Source organism: Dermacentor albipictus, chromosome 6 (assembly GCF_038994185.2).
Source record: "Dermacentor albipictus isolate Rhodes 1998 colony chromosome 6, USDA_Dalb.pri_finalv2, whole genome shotgun sequence".
NCBI lineage: Eukaryota > Metazoa > Arthropoda > Arachnida > Ixodida > Ixodidae > Dermacentor > Dermacentor albipictus.
In genome coordinates, this window is record NC_091826.1 from 27,882,333 (window position 1) to 27,903,298 (window position 20,966).

Here is a 20,966-nt window from a genome sequence, read left to right on the forward strand (position 1 = left end):
TGTGTATAACGCAGTCACCCGCAAGACGACCTCATACAAGATTTAACTCAGTTTGTAAAGTCGTTAACAAATAAGGAACGTCTACGAGAAATACGGATCATTTATTACCGTTCCAAACTAGAATCTAGTGTTGCACGCCTCTGTGTAGTGCGAAACGTTGAACTGTCTTTTAGGTCTTACGGGTACTTACAGCTACCTCTCAACGTGCAGGTCATGCTTAAGTCAGCTTCACGGTTTTTACACACTGCTACAAACGGAAGAGTACACTTCAAGAAGTTTATCATTGAATTGCCGAAGTCTTGGCCGAAAAGGAAAGATTCCCGTATTCTTGGGACATCATACTACCCAAAAAGCGATGTGAGAATCAGGAATTTGTCGCTCTGCGGAGACGATGGGCCCTACACGGTGACATCAAGAGGCTGTGGGCAAAAAGGAGATTTCATTCATCTTCCAGCTGATTACCTTTTGAGCTTGAGTCCTCTGACAACGGAAGAGAATGAAAGCTCCGGTAAGCAATTTTTCTGTTGTGGTGACGTAGATTTTATGCGAAAATTTGGGGCAGAATCAATCTCGCGATGAGTGTCGATGTTAGGGCGATTCGCATTGAAGCCATGTTTTGATGCACCGTATTGCTTTGCCGAAACTGGTCACGAATCAGCAGTGCATGGAACCTGGTTCCTCTCACCCGCTACCCGTTGGACACGCTGCGCAGTCTAGCAGCATCGCCATCAAGTCCATGCATGACGCGCGCCTGAGTATAATTGTCAAACAAGATTGTCTGTATATATGTAACGTAGATTCCATTTTGTCCAGCTCCGTAGAATTCTACTTCAAATTGTTTGTTAATGCTATTCAAGAGAGGCATACCCTCTGTCACATAACCAGTGACACGACCTAGTCCAAGACCTGACTTCGAAATGGCCCCCTCAACAGAGTAGCTCGATGGTCCACCCTTTTAACCAGTAACTACCTGTTGAGCCTAAGTTGGCGTAAAATAGGTGCGGGTAAAATAGGGACAGAAGGACGGACGGACAAACAAACAAACAAACAAACAAACAAACAAACAAACAAACAGACAGACAGACAGACAGACAGACAGACAGACAGACAGACAGACAGACAGACAGACAGACAGACAGACAGACAGACAGACAGACAGACAGACAGACAGACAGACAGACAGACAAACTGTGTAAGGTTGCTAAAGAATGGTACTAGTTTTTACAGCAAATATAAAAGAAATGGTGCCCTTCCACTCTTTATCGTGTTTATTTTGTCTGATTCTTACCACGGTGACCACAGCTTTGTGGTCGCTCTGATACATTGCGATCTGCTGTACTGGGGCGTTCTTGCCAAAGGTTAAAGCTATACACGACCGGTGACGCATGGCCGGCACATTGACGTCCGTGTAGCTCTCAATTTAAAACCGTTCCAACAGGAAGGATACATTCCACTCGTCGTCGCAGGTAGGGTTGGGAAAGGGCTTTTGCGCAAGTGCAAGCTCTCCTTCCCAGCCCTACCGTGACGAGCAAGCGAGTGAGATAACAACTCGCAGTTAGTACCGATCCCCATCTTCTTGTCCCTTCCTCTCTACTTGCTAACCGAAGAAAGAATACATTCAGACCGATCGCCGAGACTGATAACATCAGCCGGAATCTGGGGGACTGATCGCTCCGGCGCATTTTTGTAAACATCTCGGGACAAATTTTTCTCCAAATTCTAGCCATAGACAGCTTCGCGTTATAACTGAAAATCCTCATTTTCGTGGCGCTTAAGCGCTATTAATCCGCAGCTTTGTAAGAATGTCGAACTGGCAAAATTTAGCCCCGGATGATAGCCAGCTCCCAACTGTGAATTATACCAATACTGACTTCAGTCTCATAGCTTATAGCTCACCTGCCGGATTTGCCCCTAATACATGCTACGGGAGATACCCATTTACGTCATTCTAATGAGCACTAATACGTGCTACCGCAACTACAGTGTTTCGAAGAGACCGCATTGTGCCCGCCAGTACCGCAATGTTGCTCATCAGCTGCCCCTGACCGCAAGTCGTATGGAAAGGGGCTAGCATAAGGTGAACGCGCTTTTGCACTCGAAGCTTACAGAACAGTGTCGTGGTGGGTGATCACTCGGCAAGTTATGCGCCACCGTAAATTGAACGAGTCCTTAAGGATAAGCAAAAGTCAGCAGGTCAATGTAAAACGAGAGGTGGGTGCGTCGTTCTTAAAAGCCGAGTCAATCCCACTGGAATATTCCTAGCCAGAGCTACAGCCAACCGCATATCTTCCACTGGGATGAGAGAACAAGAATCCCTAGGGGCGTCCCTAGTTTTGCTTGCTTTTCTTCTAATCGGTTCTTTATGCCCCGGAGTGTGCTGAAAAAAAAGTGTGCGTTACTGCGTGTGTTGATTGCATTACTTTATCTTCTACTGCAGCGTACACTTTTGTGCATGAATGGGCTCACCTGCGTTATGGCGTGTTTGATGACTACGGCACACGTGGAGACAACGAATTTCCGGAAACGTACTGCGCGGGTGATAAGGTGAGTAGCAGGCGTTCAACTTGTTGCGGGGTGCGCTAGACATTTTCCTCGCGCAAATCAGTCACCGAAATTGTTAATAGTGACACTGAAGTGATTCACTCTACTGCGTGCTGGCTGGCTTTAATTTGGAATTTTAAAAACATTCGCACTGAAACTTCATGTGCCCGCAGTGCAAGCATCCCGATTACCCTTCTGGTATGAAGGCAATATTAGAACAAGGTTCCAGGTTGTCGTTACATTCGTGCGCTTGCAGCTCAAGATTATAGTTGCTTATCTAGGCATTCATTCTTTCCTTTTATTTACCTGTGCATAATTTTGATGAAGAGTCTATAAAGCACAAGAAAAGTGGAAAGGAAACACATTGTTTTCTAAAACTTGTTACGGGCTTTGATGTAATCTGTTTCCCATGGTCTTCCGAACAGTTGAAGCCACGACGCCGATGACAATATAATTAGGGCAGTTAAATAAGGCATAATTTTATCACCTTTCTGCCTCAATTACATATTCATTTAAATGTTTTTAGTTACTACGCAAGTTATTCTTGACGTATGCAAGTGACTGAGGAGTTGAAGATACAGTACAGTTACAGTTAGTTACAGTTAGTTACAGTTACACAGAAAAAAGGTAGCGTCATAAAAGATTCGTTTCAGAATTAAGGTAATCGCATCCATGGCGTTAAATGGCACAAATGGCGAAATATGCAGAGCAGGAAACGTAGGCCTCTCCAACTGCAGTCTGAAATAACAAGAAACCCGACGACGTCGGGCAGCAGGACATAAGACAAGCTCGGCTAAAACATCGTTGGGGTGGAAAGGGAAACAGTCATTAAAAAGGAAAGCGATAGCAACAGACTCGGTGAATTTCATGCACTGGATGGAAACAAAACAAAAAAACATGAACATTCACAGAAACGGCAAGAAACAAATCAGACGGGAGAACTTCTATGAAAAGGCAAAAGGGAGTGCCTTGCTACTTGAAGCTCTGTAGCCTGCTGCCTGCGGACAAAAACATACCGAAGCAAATATGCGCCACTAAATGAGAGATGTGTGTGCAGCAAAAAAAAATAAAGAAGCCCGGAAACGGCTTTGCACACCGTGAAGGAATGCCAAAATAATATGACCCGGCGATATCCGCAAGGAGTGTCTAGCTTCCAGGAACGTTGCGACTCGATGAAGACTAAAGGATTACCTCGTCAGCATTGGAGATAAGTAATAGACGACTAGAGTATAAGTGCAGGAAAAGCAGGAAAGATGTTGATAAAACCCGACTCATTGCAAGTGTAGGTAATGGTACAGTATAGTGACGGACGGTTCAAATACGAAAGATCCATATCAGATCGGCAAAAGGCTGAACAACGATAGTAGTAATAAAGCCTGTTTAGGTCATGAAGGCTAGAGGATTATTCATCCCTATTCGGATTCAAAATGGATGGAAATAAAGATCTTTATGATAACATCTCATGTTTACGTCTGTGCTTGCGCCAGCCGTCTGCCCATTCGGCCAGGTGTACCGGAATACCGGGCAAGCTAAAACATATCTTTCACGGCTCAACTAAGTGATGGTTTGGAATGTAGTATCGATGACGAGTGTCACTTTGACGAAAATTGCATCGTCTCGTCTTTTATTAACTCTTGCCCAGCTGTATCTTGGCACGCGGCCTAGGTCTGCTATATGGAGAGCGAGTCCATTAGAAACGATGACGAAGGTGCGGAACTGAGGAACGATTCAAAAGAAGCGAGTGCTTTAAAATGCTGTAACGAAAGCAGAACCAGCTCATGTGTCAACATAGCCTCTAGCGCACAAATCAGCAGGCGAAATCCTCGGCAGCCTTCTAAATTGCGTCAATCGATGTGCAGCCGAATATTAATAATTATTTACTGGAGCACGTACCGCGAACGCACAGTCCAAATTGAAATTCTATCAATCCCAAGCCATTTTGTTTTTCGCTCTCGGGAACCGTTCAGTGCCCATGTTGCTTTGCCGTGCCTCACGTCAGAAGCAGCGTAACCATCAAAAACTCGATGTTTGTGGTGAAAAAATTGTATGGAGCGACATTCTCCCACCGTCTTCTTGCGCCACCTACCGACTGTTGTGTACCAGCTAGCCGAAGATCGCGCCTTGTTATTCATCAGGAAGTGAAGGTCCACTTTTTCCTTGACAAAATAGTTTTGTAAGCCTTTTTGACCTAATTTGCCAGTGTTCTGGCTGTCTGTTCGTTTTTTTTACAGGTGAAGCTGAATGCTTGTTCAGAAAACATATATTTCACGGCTCAACTAAGTGATGGTTCGGAATGTAGTATCGACGACGAGTGTCACTTTGAGGAAAATTGCATCGTCTCGTCTTTTATTGACTCTGAAAGCCCAGCAGAAAGCTCAATCATGTTCATGCCCTACGTCCAAAACGTAAGATTTCCTTCTTTCAATATTATTATGTTTATGTAAAACATGAACTGTGGAAACGACAGCGTCTTGCGGAATGCTTGAATTTCAGAGGCCCCTGGCTATCCTTTAATTTTAGTGAATGAATATGAGCGTTATACCGTGGGGCTGTCGAGTGTGACTGGAATTGGTAGGGATGCACTCGAAAACCTGGCTCAGCAACAAAAATCACAAACTGAGCGTAAACGTCCCTCCAAGACTTTGCGATCATGTAGGAGGCTCCTAGTCTTTCCTGCAGATGCCGGTCGAGACCACGTGATGGCAGCCAACCAATTGGCGATTGATTTGGCGCACATGCTCGCTCTTGCAGTTATGCCACTTCATCGTTCTTCTGTGCTCTGGATTTTTAGGAAACACGGCAGCATGTCTACGAAAGCAAAAAATATGACGGGAGCGCTGTGCTATCATTCTGGGGGAGCTTTGATAGAGCTTCAGCCAACTTGAAAGGCATTCGCTGACTTTGAGCAAGAGCTTCTAAGCTTGACCTCCAACGTTCGGTGCTTACATCCACGCCACATCAACTTCATAGACCTCATAACTGCACTGCCAACTCAGTACCACAGACATGACGCTCTTTGGCCACACGTGGCCCTAGCGCCAATAAACACCACACATTCATGCATTCAACCCTTGGTGCCATTGACGATAGTTTGTTTCGTAGGCAACTTTTTATGTTTGTAGCACACAATAAACACGACAAAACGCCGGAGAAGATGTTGCCCGTAAAAGTGAAACGTGTGTACGTGCGTGTGTGTGTAGTTTATTTTTTTAATCCTTCTCCCTATCACCTATCGCTTCCCCTTTCCCCTCCCCCAGTACAGGGTAGCCAACCGGAGATAATCTCTGGTTAACCTCCCTGTCTTTCCTTTGCCTTTCTCTCTCTCTCTCTTAGTATTAAATTCAAAGTACTTATTGAAAAGGAAACGAAGGCACGGCAAGGTGCAAAAGTGCCCCACACTGTGTCTCGTGCTCTTCTGTTGATCGTGCACACCCGATGCTGAATACATTAAATGTCATGTAGTGCCAACTGAAGCGGAATCCTCATTCCCAACGACGCATCTAGCTGCTCGAAAAAAAAACGGCTTATAGCATGCTGACGCAGCCATAATAAGCGTCACTCACTGACTGGGAAGAGTGGTTGCGACTAATGTGGAATGCATCAGGTTCCTCTGGAAAATTCGTTCGCCCTTGTAAGACGTACCGATTCCCCTGTCATAAGTTTTAGAAGAAGGTGAAAGAAACGTATTTTCATGGTACGCATTTTCATTAATATACCGTTATTTACTACAAATATCTCAAAAATAATAATAAATAAATGCTTCCTCTCACCACAGTTACACTTATAATGTCGACCCAATCGTGATGTACCGTACATACAAGTGTAAAAGCCGCCGTGTTTCCCAGAATTTTGGCTGGGTGCGGCCCTTATACGAATCATGTCGATGACAGCCACCTAAAGGTTCGTACTGTCTACGCAACTGTAGCAGAGTTTAAGATAAGCGCAAATGACATGACGCTGCAGTAAACGACCTCAGATGCCTTCCCATCGTGCCTGACCCAGCGCTGACCCAACAAGGGCTCACTTCTCTGGTGGCGAAATGCCACCAATCAGATTGGAAACATGGCCAACACGGCGGAGACGACGCGCCACATCAAGAAATACTGGGTGCGCGGCGCCTGTATCAGTGATGTCGATGGAAAAGCAGCCAACGTGATTTAGCGGAAACGGAGCTAACTTCACTTTCCGGGGGGACATTTCGCATTTTTGTTCAAAAACTTAGCCTCCAAAGCGGGGGTTCGGTCCTTACACAAGTATATACGTATATCATTCCTTGCATGCTCCAATCACAAAAACAACTGGTAATTTGGCGATGTTTCAAATACTGCATAACCTTCTGGTAATGTTGAATTGGGAGCTGGGAGCAAGATGTGAGAGACACACAGTTTTCCTCTTGGCAGAATAGGGATTTCTGCGGCTGCATTTACTGAGAGCACTATATTACAATCATAGTGCAATACACAGTGTGTTACCAACTCTAAGATCAGCAATGAGCAAGATAGTTCGTCTATTCCAGCCGTTCTGCTGCAAGCTGATTTACGCTACCGGTCACTAATCGGAGCTTCTTCCTGCAGAAACTGTTCACCACTATGTTCAGCGTGGTTTCTATAAAGATTGTAATACAAACGTCCTTGCTTTTCATACGTGCCGCAATAATGGGCTGTATGCAGTTAATTAAGCAAAAACGGGATGTGGACTCGAATCTAGGGAAGCGTTAGTCAGTGTACAATACTCACTGATCCTATTTTCCCATTGACAAGTTCTTTTTTCACCTTACAGGTTTCCCATTTTTGCGAATCAAGTCAAAGTCTCCGCATGCACAACAGTGCTGCTCCGACAAAGCACAACAAGATGTGTAACGGTGTTGCTGTCCTTGATGTCATCCACTTGAGCGACGACTTCAAAGAGTGCGTGCCTTTTGGTCATTTTTGACAGACTCAGCGATCGGTATTACTAGACTTCTTTCACCATCGCGCAAATACGATATGTTTCGTGAAATATGTGGTTAATGATGAGAACAACGCTGCCAAAACGTAATGAATATTGATCTATTTGGTATTCACCTACGTTAAAGATAAAGCGCTGGCTGACAGAGCGAGAGGTAAAGGAAGGGTACCTGCAGAATCTGAACACCATGACTCCAACTGGAACTCTACCGGGTTTGCTTGGTGGCTTTGTGGCGCATTTGGAACGCTACGCACACAGCAAGGCGCGATCACATGGAAGTCTTCCACCTGGCGTCACTCATGCCAGGCCCATAACGGGCACACAATGCATGCGTACAAGACACAAACACTAATTTATGACCGCATCAGTCACCCAAAGCGACGCGCCGAAATAGAAGTCTGACGTGTCTCGATCACGGCACGCACAAACCATGCATCATGCCAAACGCCAAGACGAGTGCAACAGCTTAAAGCATCAAAGCTTCAAACATGCCAAGCAGCGCGCTTTCATTGAAGTACTTACGATCAAACTTGTGGCATGAATTGGACTGTTGTCAAGACCACCAGAGATTTCTAGGTAGACCTTCGAAGAAGCTTAAAAGCGACAAGCCGAACGGGAATGTCAGCGTTATGCCGAAAACAACGTCAGGCATCAGCGACGGGCCACAATGTCCCCGCAAACGCACCGAAAGCTTGACGCTCTCACGATTCTTACATAGACGTGTGTACAACATGCACAGTACTAAAGCAAAACTTTCTTGCTCTCTTCCCACCGCTTCGGTTCCCATGTCTAACCGTTATCGCCTTTCTGCGAGCGCATCGTGGACCACGCATCCAGCACCTTTTCCGCACCCTCTAACTCTCGCGAATATCTAATCGGCCTCGCTTGACGATAGCGTTTGGAATTACACCTGCTCTTAGATCACTCACGTGATCTAGGGCGCATTCGCATAACAGCAGTTGATTTATACGCGTGCATGTTATCAGCATAGAGTTCGATGGCTGTAGTAAGGAATGTTGAATTTACCACATCACTAGAAAATGGTATTGTTAACTGCTATCTTATCACAAAGGACCAATTAATCTCCCGTCAATTTTTTGGTCAGTACAGAGGCCTGCACACTTTACATACCATGTGCAAGTGCCTCAAAGTACTGTTCTCGAACAGTTCACTTAATTTGAGCGACATCAGGGATGTGTTCTGCCTAAGTTTCTCGGTCTCTGTTTATCATTGTTTTTGTGAACTACGGCATGTCATCGCTGGCACGAAGCTTCGAAGGAAGATGCGAACAAAGCTTTATTATTGGCGCATGTCCGATGCCTGTGCCGTAAGCTTGAAACTGTTAATCCAGTGAAACGTATGCCAACTCCCAATTTGTATCAAAGTTGTCGAGTGTGGCTGCTGCGCAAGGTTGGTCTAAACCAGGATTCTTTCTAAACACGCAGATCACCCAGCACAGGAAATTGTGGAGCCATGTTGCAAAAAAAAACACAACAAGAACACATGTGTTTCTGTGACTTTGCGCCATTCTGAAGCATATGTCTTGAAGCCTAAACACTTGTGCACCCAATCGAAAAGGCCCAGATCAGCAGTTCTCCTAACTCGCCACAGTTTCGATAGCATTTTTGGTGTGTTTTTCTTTTTTCAAAGTTCTGACGTAAATCGCGTTGCACGCACGTGACTGGGGCGCTTTCTAAAAATCATTTCTATGAATCAACATTTCTCTGTGGCTGACTTGGTTGCCTGACTTGGTTCTGCAGCACAACTTTGAACGGCGCAATAAAATAACGGGGAAGGACGTACCGAGCTCCAAATATGTGGTTTTCGAATGCGACAAAAAATTTAACATTCGAGCTTGTGCAAGTATGCACTAAAATAACAATAATTTCAGACTAATTAGCTAATTCATAACAGGAAAGCTCACCAGTGTGGGCGAGGTCAGTGCTAACAAAACAATCGTTGATCCATAGTCCTATCTCATAACCCCCTCCCTCACCTTTTTTAAGTAGCTTGGCCCGCGTCAGCATGGGACACGTGGTTTAAGTTCTTTCTTATATATACACTAATACAGAAGCGCTGCACCATGCTCGATGCTTGAGGGCAGAATGTGCACGCAAGCGTCCACAAATGTAAGCATTATTTCTCTAGACCAATGCATACGTAGCTACTTCGACGATGTTACCAGTATACAGTCGAACGCTAACACAACGAAGGTTCCCACAGCGAAATGGCATGTATAAGAAGCATTGGTTATGTCTCGGGTGAATCGCTATCCTTCATTTGAATTGTGAACGCTTATACTACTAAGACCACTACAAGAAATTTGCCTGTGCAATGAAGGGATCCAGGTGTCTCCGATGACTCATTTCTTGCTTTACAATTGATGGCACTTAGCGGTGCCACCAGCACATCCCGAAGATGTCCCTAAGGTGTGGCCTGCTTTAGCACTCATAGCGGTGCACTTGAGGAGTGAAGCACCATGGGCAGTATTCCTGCTGCACTGCCACAGAAATCGCTCAACTCGTACGCTGCTCGTGGTAATGCATCAATCGATGCGACGGCTGACGAATCCGTCGCAGTAGAGGTATGTCGTGATGTAAACGTAAGTGACCATCGAAGCCGTTTTGAAAACCATCCAAGACGGAGAGGACAAAAATGTCACCGAAGGTGTCAGGGATTAATATGCTGTAACAGAACCAAGAATTTTGACTACAAGGGAGGTGATACCGGCAATCTGCGATCTGCAGTTTTACTTTGCCTGGCTCCTGCATCTCGCCTACGAACATGCCGCGAACCTGGATCCAATAAACTCTGTCAGACAAAGCAGGCACAGAAAATTTAGAGAGCCATTTCACTTAGTCTCTTGAATGGATATTAAATAAAAATGTTCTTTCTTGAACTTGCTTATCCTGTCCTACTGTGAACGGCATGATACGCGACTTTTACAACGAAATGACCTGCATAACGATCTATCTTGAAGGTCCCGAGCACTGAGCTATCAAGGTGTTTGACTGTTATTTATAACGTAACGCTTCGACGCTGCTGTGTTGTCTCGTGCTTTGCGTTCTGACTGGCAGAAGCTGACACGTGCTCTTCCAAACCTTGATTTCAGGTTAGCGGAGCCGAACCACTTCAAGCATATTGATGTCGCCTTCGAAGAATGGCAAGAAAGGGCAGATGAACCTCAAAAAATCGTTCTGGTGTTGGATGTGTCGGGTAGTATGTCGGTAAGAAGATAATTTCGATGTCTATTGTTGCGCCATTTCCTTGCTCTTAGCAAAGAGTAGCAGTGAAACGACAATGGCCGATGTACGACGCCCGCACCACTGAACGCATACTGCGCACACTGACAGCGCCTATCACGTTGAGGAACGTGTTCGGCGCTGAGAAACTCGACGTCTTGCACTTTCTAGAAAGGCTGTTAGCACTGTCGTTGTGTACGCAGCATCTCCTGCATTTGCTGTACGCTCCTCCACGACGTCAGCGATGGGTGTGCGAAGGAGCCACGTGGACGCTCTCGTTCGTGCAAGACGTGTATGAAATGCTAAAATAGAAGTGGAAGCATGAAAACAGGCGCGTGTATGTTACTGAATAATGCAATTAGGTCACCTTACTGCGTAGCCAGTGAAAAAGTATCCGTGCAAAGTGTCAGTTACCGGGAACACTACAGAGAAAAATGACTTCTTCTGTATTAGTAAATTACCTTTTTACACTGTCGAATACACCGCTCTCACCACACTAAGACGCTTAGTGAACCAAAAAAAGCCAATTGACGAGAGACGGCTGGCGATGCCGCCTTGAATTTTCCACACCAGCTTGCTGTGACGTCATGCATTTTGACAGCGTCACTGAGCTCCTACGTAATTCGTTAGTGATGTATAAAGATCGGCTACATTGTGTTCTAATGGCGCCATCCATCCCACATGTCGACTTTCAGAAAACTTTCCTGAGCCAACGCGGCATAAGCAAGAAACTCTGCTTTGAATTAGGTGACATTACAATGGCATCCCGGCGTTGGGGATTCACTGCGAAATACCACACTCATACTTTGACCTTCGCTTTCTAATCTAAACGACCTTATATTTCGAAATTAATGACAACAGTTTTCAGACAACGTTCTTCCCGTTTAAAACGACGCAGTATTTTTCTTCAGTGTTCCTTTAAGGTCCTATGTTTTAGAAAGTACTTGAGCTGAAACTCACTAGCTATAGAGAGCCAATATATATTTTTGGCTAGAGCAGTGAGCGGGCTTAGGGGTTACCCGAAAGCCCAGGCTCGTTTGCAAGGGCCTAGCTGGGTGAGCATGATTTGACCAGGTCTGCGCTCTAGCCGAGGAGCTTCGGCCTTGGCACAAACCTGGCACCCTGCCAGTATGCTTCTCCGGTCTACGCTCTACCTCACGCGCCATGCAATCAGGGGCTAGAAATTAGCGCTTCCGTATCACGCGTTGAGGGCCGGTTTCCCGTGAGCCTTCCGTTTATATTTTTTTATGAGTGGACTTCAATATTGTCACTTGAGCAGAATACGTGACTTGTAGGGTCTTACGTGCCAGTTCCATGACCTCATTATGAGGCACGCAGTAGTGGGAGACTCCGAAATAATTTGGAACACCCATGGTTCCTTCAAGTACACCTGAATTTAAATACGCGGGTTTGCCGGGTGCGCCATACCCACCTCTCCAGCTGGTTTTTTCGAGCTCGAGTCCGGCAAGCGGCGGACACGAGCTCGGAGGCGATGGACTCGTGCCCGGCCTGCCGCCGCTTGCGTTGCTGCTCTGTTCACGCTCGGCCTCCTGATCCCCATACGAACCCGCGCAGAAGGAAATCAATGAGCGAACAAATAAAAGAAAATACAAACGGCAATGCGCGTGACAGACGCTACACTGGCAGAATGCACAAAAAAAAAAAAGATAACACGCAACAGTTGCTTTTTTAATTCTCGATCAAAATAATTTTGAAAAAAGTTCCGGTACGAGTTCTGAGAGCAGTTGAAATACGTGAGCTTAGTCAGAATCGACAGTTCGATCCTAGGAAACGTCGGCCTGCAGGTTCGTCGCTTTCGCAGCAATGCCAGACTCGTGCTGAGTGTTGGCCGACATGTCGAGGACACCGGGCTGAGAAACATAGCCTGCCGGCCACTAATTCAGCTGGCTACCTGTACACAATCACGTGACCTACACTTTCAAATCAACGCTGTCGCTTGCGCGCCAAGCCCTCCACTGAAACCCTTGCGGCGCGCCAGCTATCACGTGACAAACAGGACTGAGCTTTGCTCCTTTCAGCAGTGCAAACGGCACAGTGGTTGGGGGAGGTATAGGCTGTGACACCAAGCTGCGCACATAATTTTGTGATCTATTCATCGTAGCGTAACCATCCGACTACTGGCGATTCATGCGAGTTGTTGTTATACAAATCGCTGTTTCAGATGATCGTGCTTCTAGGGAAGGTGCATTGGTAATTGAAGTGCACGTAAAGCTGAACGCCGGAAAAAGTTTCCTTTCGGGAATAAGAAAGAAATTGCAAAACACGTACACTTACTCACGGGAAAACAGCGGCATATTTCAGGTCGATTAAACCTATGACTTTTGTGCTTCTATGCAGGATAAACTGTGTATATGAAACGCACAGCCGCTTTTTGTTCGACAGATCTACGGAATTATTGAGTTCCTGGAAGAAGTCTTCCTAACGTGTCATCTAGTCTTAAACCCCTCGCGTTGAACGCTTGCGTGGGGAGTGAAAGTTGAATAGGCCGCAATTTCATAGAACACACATAGTAAAAGTAGCATCATACAATCTGAACGCATTAAGAGAAACGTTGTTCAAGGGTAATGAAATATTTCGCTGCCCGATAAAAACAGGTGCATTTTCTTATATACTCAGAGGACAGCCTATTTTAAACGGCTAATAGGGCTAATATTGGGCAGAGAGAAAGGCCTGTCAACACCACGCTCAAAGTGATCGATTACTGCTTCACAAGAAGAGCCTGGATATTTCACTATTCTTTGTAGACTTGTAGCCGCTCACGTAACCCTGGTGACACCCAGAGTTGTGCGTTGCAAATGTAACAAACAAGCAAGAAAAATATTACAGGCAATGGAAACCTGCAATCACAATCACACCTGCTTTTCTTCGGAGCCTTGCACATTTTTCAAAATAGGCACGCCCCTGCCTCGGTGTTTGAAAGTAATAGCATACGCTGACAGTCTGTTATATTTCTGGTTGTTTTGCTCCTTCAGTCCGCAGCATTCAGGGCATAACTGTTTACAATGCGTTTAAAGTGTGTCTGAGTTACGGAATATTAGCTGCAGTTGAAGGCGTTGGGGCCTCATTTTCCGGTTCCGAATTTTTCGAAGAGTGGTGCTTTTCGTCTTTCTGCTTGCTCCTACGCTAGGTTCCAGAAAGTCGATGCTGCATATCTGACGGCTTAGAATTATCTCTGTCTCATGCGCATGAGCCACACACATTCTACAGAGCCGTTCCTATTGAACTCATCCTGACATGTCCCTCTGGCCTTCGTTGTCTACAGAGGGTCTATGCAAATACGCAGAGGCCGGGGTATTGAGGCAGAGGAATAACATTTTGCTGATTTCTTGTACGAGTAGTGAAAATTCTAACCACCGTTATTAGTAAAGATGCAGGAATCAGGTGAAGAGCACACGGGTGCCTTGCGGTGCATTGCAACTCCGAAGACGTAACATTAACGTCGGAACACTCCGATCTCAATCCGATCCGACTGGCAGACAGTGATTGTTCTAAGTGGATGGATTCCAGTGCTAGCTCAAAAGCTTTTGCGGCAAAAAATATAGCCCGTTACCACCAAACCGGAAATCGCGTTATGTTGCATGGTTTTTTCAGTGCCAAGAGTTGGCCGAGACTGAAAAAGTGTGGTAAAGCATGGTTTCTGTGGAGAGGGTAAAATTGGGATAGTTGGGAGAGGCCTTAGTGCTGTAGTAGACATAAAATTAGCCAGATTCTGCTACTGCTGATGATGATGGTGAATATGATGATGATCTTTTTTGTATTGCAGGGTCTGGATCGCATGGCTCTTTTGAAAGAAGCTGCCAAACACTACATACAAGCTATACCTGATGGTTTGCGGAGACTGGCTGTTGTATCATTCTCCACAAATGCCACAGTGACCCACGATATGCTAATCGTCAATTCGACCACTCGGCAAGGGTTTATTGACAAAGTGAATGCTCTCGAACCAGCGGGCCAGACATGCATTGGCTGCGGACTTGAGCTGGCACGGAAGGTATGCCTTTTCATTCTCATTTGCCTGGTAAAGCGTTCTGAGCTTGAGGCGGCGATGTTTATCAGCGCTCATTTCAGTCTGTCGGGTCAACATCGCGATACATACGGCACGTTGCGATACGAACGATAGCCGAGTCGGTCGCCCATCCGTGGCGTCCGTCGTGCGTTCCTGCAAAGTTAAAATAGAGGTGCGGGCTGACTGACTAAGTCTGGTCAATATTTCGTGGTTTTTATTTTTAAAATAATTATGCGGTTTTACGTGCCGAAACCACTTTCTGATTATGAGGCACGGCGTAGTGGAGGACTCCGGAAATTTCGACCACCTGGGTATTTTTAACGTCCACCTGTATCTAAGTACACGGGTGTTTTCGCATTTCGCCCCCATCAAAATGCGGCCGCCGTGGCCGGGATTCGATCCCACGACCTCGTGATCAGCAGCCCAACACCACAGCCACTGAGCAACCACGGCGGGTTGTGTTTATTTCGTCTTTATAACGAACGCAGCGAGAGAGCTGCAGCTCAAGGCCGATGTAAGGTGTAAAACGACGAGCCAATATTTTACATTTGCAGCACTGAAGCAGCTTATACAGGTCGGCTTTGGTGAAGCCAACGTAAATAGGGTTTCCTGAGAGTAGCGTTAGTCTTGCGTTACTGGAGTACTTCTATACACTATCGGGCATTGCAAGGGGAAAAAAAAACTATGAGCATTGCTTATTGGTACGAAAATTATAAGCTTGCATTAATAAGCGGAAATAATTGATACGTCTGCGTGCATGTGATGAACAGTCAACAGACGAAGTGTCTAGGTGTAAATTGACAAGTGTATGGAGCAAGACAACAAAACCGGAGCTGGCGCAGGGGAAAAATCTTCTGGTTGATTAAGTCTAGAAATCGTCAGGTAAACTTAGGTGAAAGTTGACGCAAGCTTAACCGGCCGCAGGTGGGAGCTGAACGCGCATACTCCGTTTTACGCAAAGGTGCTTTACCAATTGGGCTAAAATGTACGTGTTCAAGGTTAAGGTTATATACTGGTAATCTAGCCAGCACCTCCTACCGCCAAGTTGTTGCATGGGAAACACACTTTGTCTCCTGGAGTCAATAAATACGCGAGTAGAGAAGCAGGCAATTTGCCAAAAAGCACTCGTAGTTTGTCTAACGGTACCAATATTGTCACGTACAAGACCCTCGCTATGAGATGATTTATGGGGCTCGAAATGTGTTCTACATCCCCTGCTTTGGCTTTGAGCGGTGCTAATTTATACTGCCAAGTCTCATCCATACGTGTAAAAAAATACACAAAAAAGTCATGCGGGCGGATGACGCCATGCACTACAGCCGATTTTAGCATGTTTTCATCCTTTTGTACACTTTCATTTTGCGCTTCCTCACTATATATACGTTTCAATCACATGCATGTACATGTATTGTGATAGCAATTATATGACATTCCTTGCGAAGTCTCGCCGTAGGCCCAAGGTTCCGTATATCTTCAGGCGTACGTATCCTATTTGCCACGCCTTGATATGTGACTTGCGATATAGGCGGGTTATTTTGCACCACCATTATATCACTGAAAGTTACTCATACTAGGTTTTACGTTCGTGACAAAATTATTCCTTAAATTTTACAGAACAGGCGCCGACAAGCAAATGTCATGACGCAAAACACCGACAGCTCGTGCCTTCTATCACAAATTTCCCAAGCTTTAAATATTAGAAGTGCGAAACAATGACAGAGTACGAATGTGAAAGTGGTGTCATTTTATTGGCGCGGCCACCGTCCCGTCGATGTTCGTGACGGTGTGAAACGGGGCGTATAAAAATGCCGATAAAACGGATCTTCACTGAAGAAAAGTAGGCAGAAGGTTGTGCATATGGCGAAAGGTCCCAACAAGGTTATACTGTCACCCAATCTGTTTATTGGACGCGATGTTAAAAAAAATTAAAAAAAGAAATTATGGGGTTTTACGTGCCAAAACCACTTTCTGATTATGAGGCACGCCGTAGTGGAGGACTCCGGAAATTTCGACCACCTGGGGTTCTTTAACGTGCACCTAAATTAAGCACACGGGTGCTTTCGCATTTCGCTCCCATCGAAATGAGGCCGCCGTGGCCGGGATTCTATCCAGCGACCTCGTGCTCAGCTAGCTAACACCATAGTAACGGAGCAAACACGGCGGGTAACACCATAGCCACTGAGTGGCTATGGTGTTAACCACGCCATAACCACGCCGCGTTAACCATGACCACGCCGGGTATTGGACGCGATGTGGCCCAATCTCACCGGCAACTCCGAGGTGCCAGTGCCCTATATATCCGCGGCCAACCGTGTTCTTCTCCCTTTGGAACGTGAATTTCAATTTTGTTAGGCGTAATAATGGATCTTTCGCACTTATACGTCACAATAACGTCGGGAGGTCTCGCGCTTTTGTTATTTCGCGTGATAGAAAGGTGAAGGAGGGGGCCGCTCGTAACATTCGGTTCAATAGCGGGAGGGTCAAAGCGACCAAGGCGCGGATACAAAAAGAAACGCTTTTGTTTTGTTCACTTTACTCATGCGTAATAGCTGTGTGCACGTCCCCTTGAGATTTGGATGTTCTCGCGTAGTTTGAATGAATGAACGAATTCCGGGGTTTTGTGCGCCAAAACCACGACTTGATTATGAGGCACGCGGTAGTGGGGTGTTCCGGATTAGTTTTGTCCACCAGGGCATCTTTAAAGGGCGTTAAATCCACGGGACACCGGGGTTCTTCTTTCTTTTTGCCTTCATCGAGACGCGGCCGCCGCGACTAGGATTTGATACCGCGACCTCGTGCTGAGCAGCGCATCACCACAGCCGCTAAGCCACGGCGGCGGTCGATCCGCGAAGTTCGAACTATGTCGTGAAAGACAGGTAACGATAACATGTCGTAATTTCGGTTTCATTGCGATAGCAATTATATGGACACTCCCGGAGCATTTGTGCCGTCGCCGTGAGGTTCCGTATAAAATCCAAGGGGGCGATCGTCGCCGCGCCCCATATACTGTATGTGCGAGTAAAAGCGTGCGATTGTGAACCGGCGATCGCGGCTCAATCGTGAGCACGCAAGGAGGAGGAGGAAAAACTTTATTTGCTCTAATGGTGTAGAAATTAGCGGTGGCAGATGTGGTCGGCCATCTTCACGGTCTTCTTCCCCATCTGCGCAGGGTCGACGCCCCTATTCCAGGGCACCACTGAGGGTGGCTACTCGGCGAGCGTGCCTTACTAGTCCATGCTGGACTTTCGGGTCGCTGCTGGAGAGCACCCAAGGAAGGAAAGCGGGGACAAAACGCGCCGTATTCCGCCCTGCGCACGCGCACCGGAGGGAAGGTGGGGAGGGGGGTACATTCTACTTCGGGCGGCCGGGGTCGCTGCATCTTGCAAGCCATCTCGGACGAGGACAGAGTCCGGCGCGCACTGTGTTTTCTCGGCTTAGTTGGCGTTGATGCGAGAGGCACCACGGAGGTCAGTTCGCTGGCAGCTGCTGCCGCGCTTTCACACTTCAGAGTTTTGATAGCGAGTTTCTGCGCTCATCGAGTGAGATGTGTTCATGTTTGGCAGTGCGCGCGTGACACCATGCTTGTTAATTTATCTGCCTATATCTGCCTATATTATTTGCCTATATCTACAAGCTTATATCGCCGATGAAGCTACTTTCCTTACTTCCACTAATTTGCTATCGCAGTCGATGGTTTGCCTTTCGGGCGAACTGCGATATTATTAAATATTACATTTTTTGCTGCGTTGAGCGCTAATGATGAAAAATGCAATCAGATCGGAACAGTTTCAAATTATAGCAATCCATATGCATGATTGAGAAGGTCGAGCACCGTAGTTTACGTTTTTGTAATGAGTACAGCGAATAGATTGTGAGGCTTCATTGAAGCAATATTACCGACGCAGTATTTTTTTCCTTAAACGGTATGAAAGTTCTCTGTAGAAGAAAATGTTTCAAAACGTAGCTACCGCTACTCACAAGATTATTTCTTAAGCATTCGTTGCTGGTGGAAATCCCATTGTTGATCTGTAATGTTGCGAATTTGTTTGGACATATGTCTAGGCTGTTTTACGAGAGTTCGCTTTTGCGTTATTTGAATGCCGTCGCACTTCTGCACAGAGCACCCGACGCTGTCGTTACTGTTCCTTCTCATTATGTGTTAGTTAAGTTGTATTTACCACACGCAACTACTCATTACACAGAATGGTATCCTTCCCGTGCAGGTTCTGACTTCGCCACATGATCCTCCACATGGCTCCATCATTCTTCTGGTAACCGACGGCGAGGAGAACCGGACGCCTTATGTGGCGAGCGTCATGCAAAACCTCGTGAAGTCCCTCATCGAATTAAGCACATTTGCGATTGGAAGAGAAGCTGACAAAGAACTTGAAGCTCTGGCTGCTGCAACGAAGGGCCAGTCGTTCTGTTTCCGAGACAGCCAACCATTTAATGGCGTCAACATGGGTGCGGCGTTTGTGACAGCCAGTGCATCCGAAGTGGAACCCCAATGGCCCGTTACGGTAAGTTTTAGTATTGCCATTTTAACACATTTGCCGCTACCTCTCCTGCCATTCGTTTATTTTTTTTTGCGTCTAAGAATTGTTTTAGTTCCCATAGAGCGACGGATGGCTCCAAAAAAAAAACTGTTCTGCAAACAGTGCTTCCAAAGCCCGTCTGGCTCTGAAGAGCATCCAGAGACGAACTAGGCGAGCAGAGGACTACTTGTGAACGATATAAGACATGGCGGAGTCACCAAAGTAGGCGCCATCTGCTTCAAACCTATCAAGTTTCCGTAATGCACTGCTTTACCCGTTAGTTTCCAACCGACTTTTATACTTTACTTTTGTGTAATGACACTTTGTTAGCGAAGTCATCCAGACCATTTGACAATGTTAAGGAGATCCGTTATCAATTTCTGGCGCCTTAAGTATTTCTAGAGAGGCTGTGTCAAGGTGGGCACTTGTACATGGTATCCATCATTTAGCCCCACTGGGCACGCCACTAGAGCTATCAGAGTTTAGAGGCGATACATTACGAATGTTTGCTTGTTATTAGCAGGTATACAGAGCGCAATGACCTCAATTATGCGCAAATAAAACTAGCGTCTGGCTTCGGTGGCTTCGGTAACGTATTAAGTCGTCACGTATGCTTCCTCTATTGCTTGATTGTGCAGTGACTTCATGCCTGTTCACTAATCAACCCTCTTTTCATATTCCATGGCAGCCCTGTCATAGTCATATAGAACGTGCTTTGTTAGTTTTCGTTTTTACGCGTACGTTTTCACTTTCATGTTCTGTTTGCCGCGTCGGGACGACGCCTTTTAAGAGTGGTGCATTAATACGCGTGCATTGGTTATATTTTGAGGTCGCTGCTCTTCGGCGAGTAACCACTGCTTGAATGTTCTTGATCGACACCCAGACGCACCTTCAATTGTAGTAACTTTGCCGCCGGTACTGTCACAAAAGAACCTTCTTTATAAGTACACTGCAAGCTCAATGCAAATGGTGGTGTACATTCTATACCATACGCGAGCGCCAGCGATTACAACGGTATGAAGGATGCGTCGGTGAGAGATAGCCGGCGTGCTTGACTCAGACATCAATTGTCGATGATTGACGAGTGTGCTCACGCCTGTCGTTATGATTCAGCACTACATCTTGTTCTTGGCACATGTTCACCCTATGAAGTTTGTTTGAGTGACTCAGCTGTGCCAGTTTCTCTTTCTTAACAACCACTACAGCATGAACATGTATTTGACGCTGTCTGTTTTGAGCTTTAAAACAAACAGCGTCAAGCGGAAGTACCAAGCCAACAGCTTTAACAAGAGTTTGGTTATGGTACGATGAGTTTCATTCATTCATCGACCGAATAAATGATTTGTAACCTTTATGCAATCAATGAATATTTTTCGGGTGATATAAAAAGCGCAATTGCACTGACAACGTCGTCAGTCTTGCTATTATATGTGCCTACTACGAAGTGGCTATACTATCATTGGAAACCTAGCTGCAACTTTGCTTCATTGCTATGTACCGACAGGTACTCCTTGACCACTTTGATAACCGCCCTATTTTATGCTAGTATTTGAGTAGTAGAGCAACCTTATTGCAAAAGATCCCAAGATGAAGCTTGATGAACAGGGTTTCGGTGACATTGGCGGAACACGTATGATTCTTCGATATGCATCATGACTACAGTATGAAGTTTTG

At 46.0% G+C, this 20,966-nt stretch overlaps 1 protein-coding gene and 1 long non-coding RNA gene across 3 annotated transcripts in view; one reads left to right on the plus strand and one right to left on the minus strand.

Annotated features, from left to right (window-relative positions):
• The window catches only part of LOC135905085 (uncharacterized), a 63,227-nt gene extending 54,921 nt beyond the window's left edge, over positions 1-8,306 (minus strand). Inside the window, exon 1 of one of the 2 annotated variants that reach the window (XR_011515100.1) lies at positions 8,011-8,306. This is a non-coding gene — a long non-coding RNA (uncharacterized lncRNA). The remainder of the gene's footprint in view (positions 1-8,010) is intronic. The other variant, XR_010565312.1, reaches the window with a different exon arrangement.
• The window catches only part of LOC135905083 (calcium-activated chloride channel regulator 1-like), a 43,575-nt gene that overhangs the window by 6,059 nt on the left and 16,550 nt on the right, over positions 1-20,966 (plus strand). The window contains exons 3-9 of the mRNA XM_065436053.1: positions 211-508; positions 2,438-2,544; positions 4,773-4,946; positions 7,321-7,448; positions 10,601-10,715; positions 14,515-14,742; positions 18,981-19,277. Coding sequence (XP_065292125.1) covers positions 211-508; positions 2,438-2,544; positions 4,773-4,946; positions 7,321-7,448; positions 10,601-10,715; positions 14,515-14,742; positions 18,981-19,277 — 1,347 coding nt within the window. The remainder of the gene's footprint in view (positions 1-210; positions 509-2,437; positions 2,545-4,772; positions 4,947-7,320; positions 7,449-10,600; positions 10,716-14,514; positions 14,743-18,980; positions 19,278-20,966) is intronic.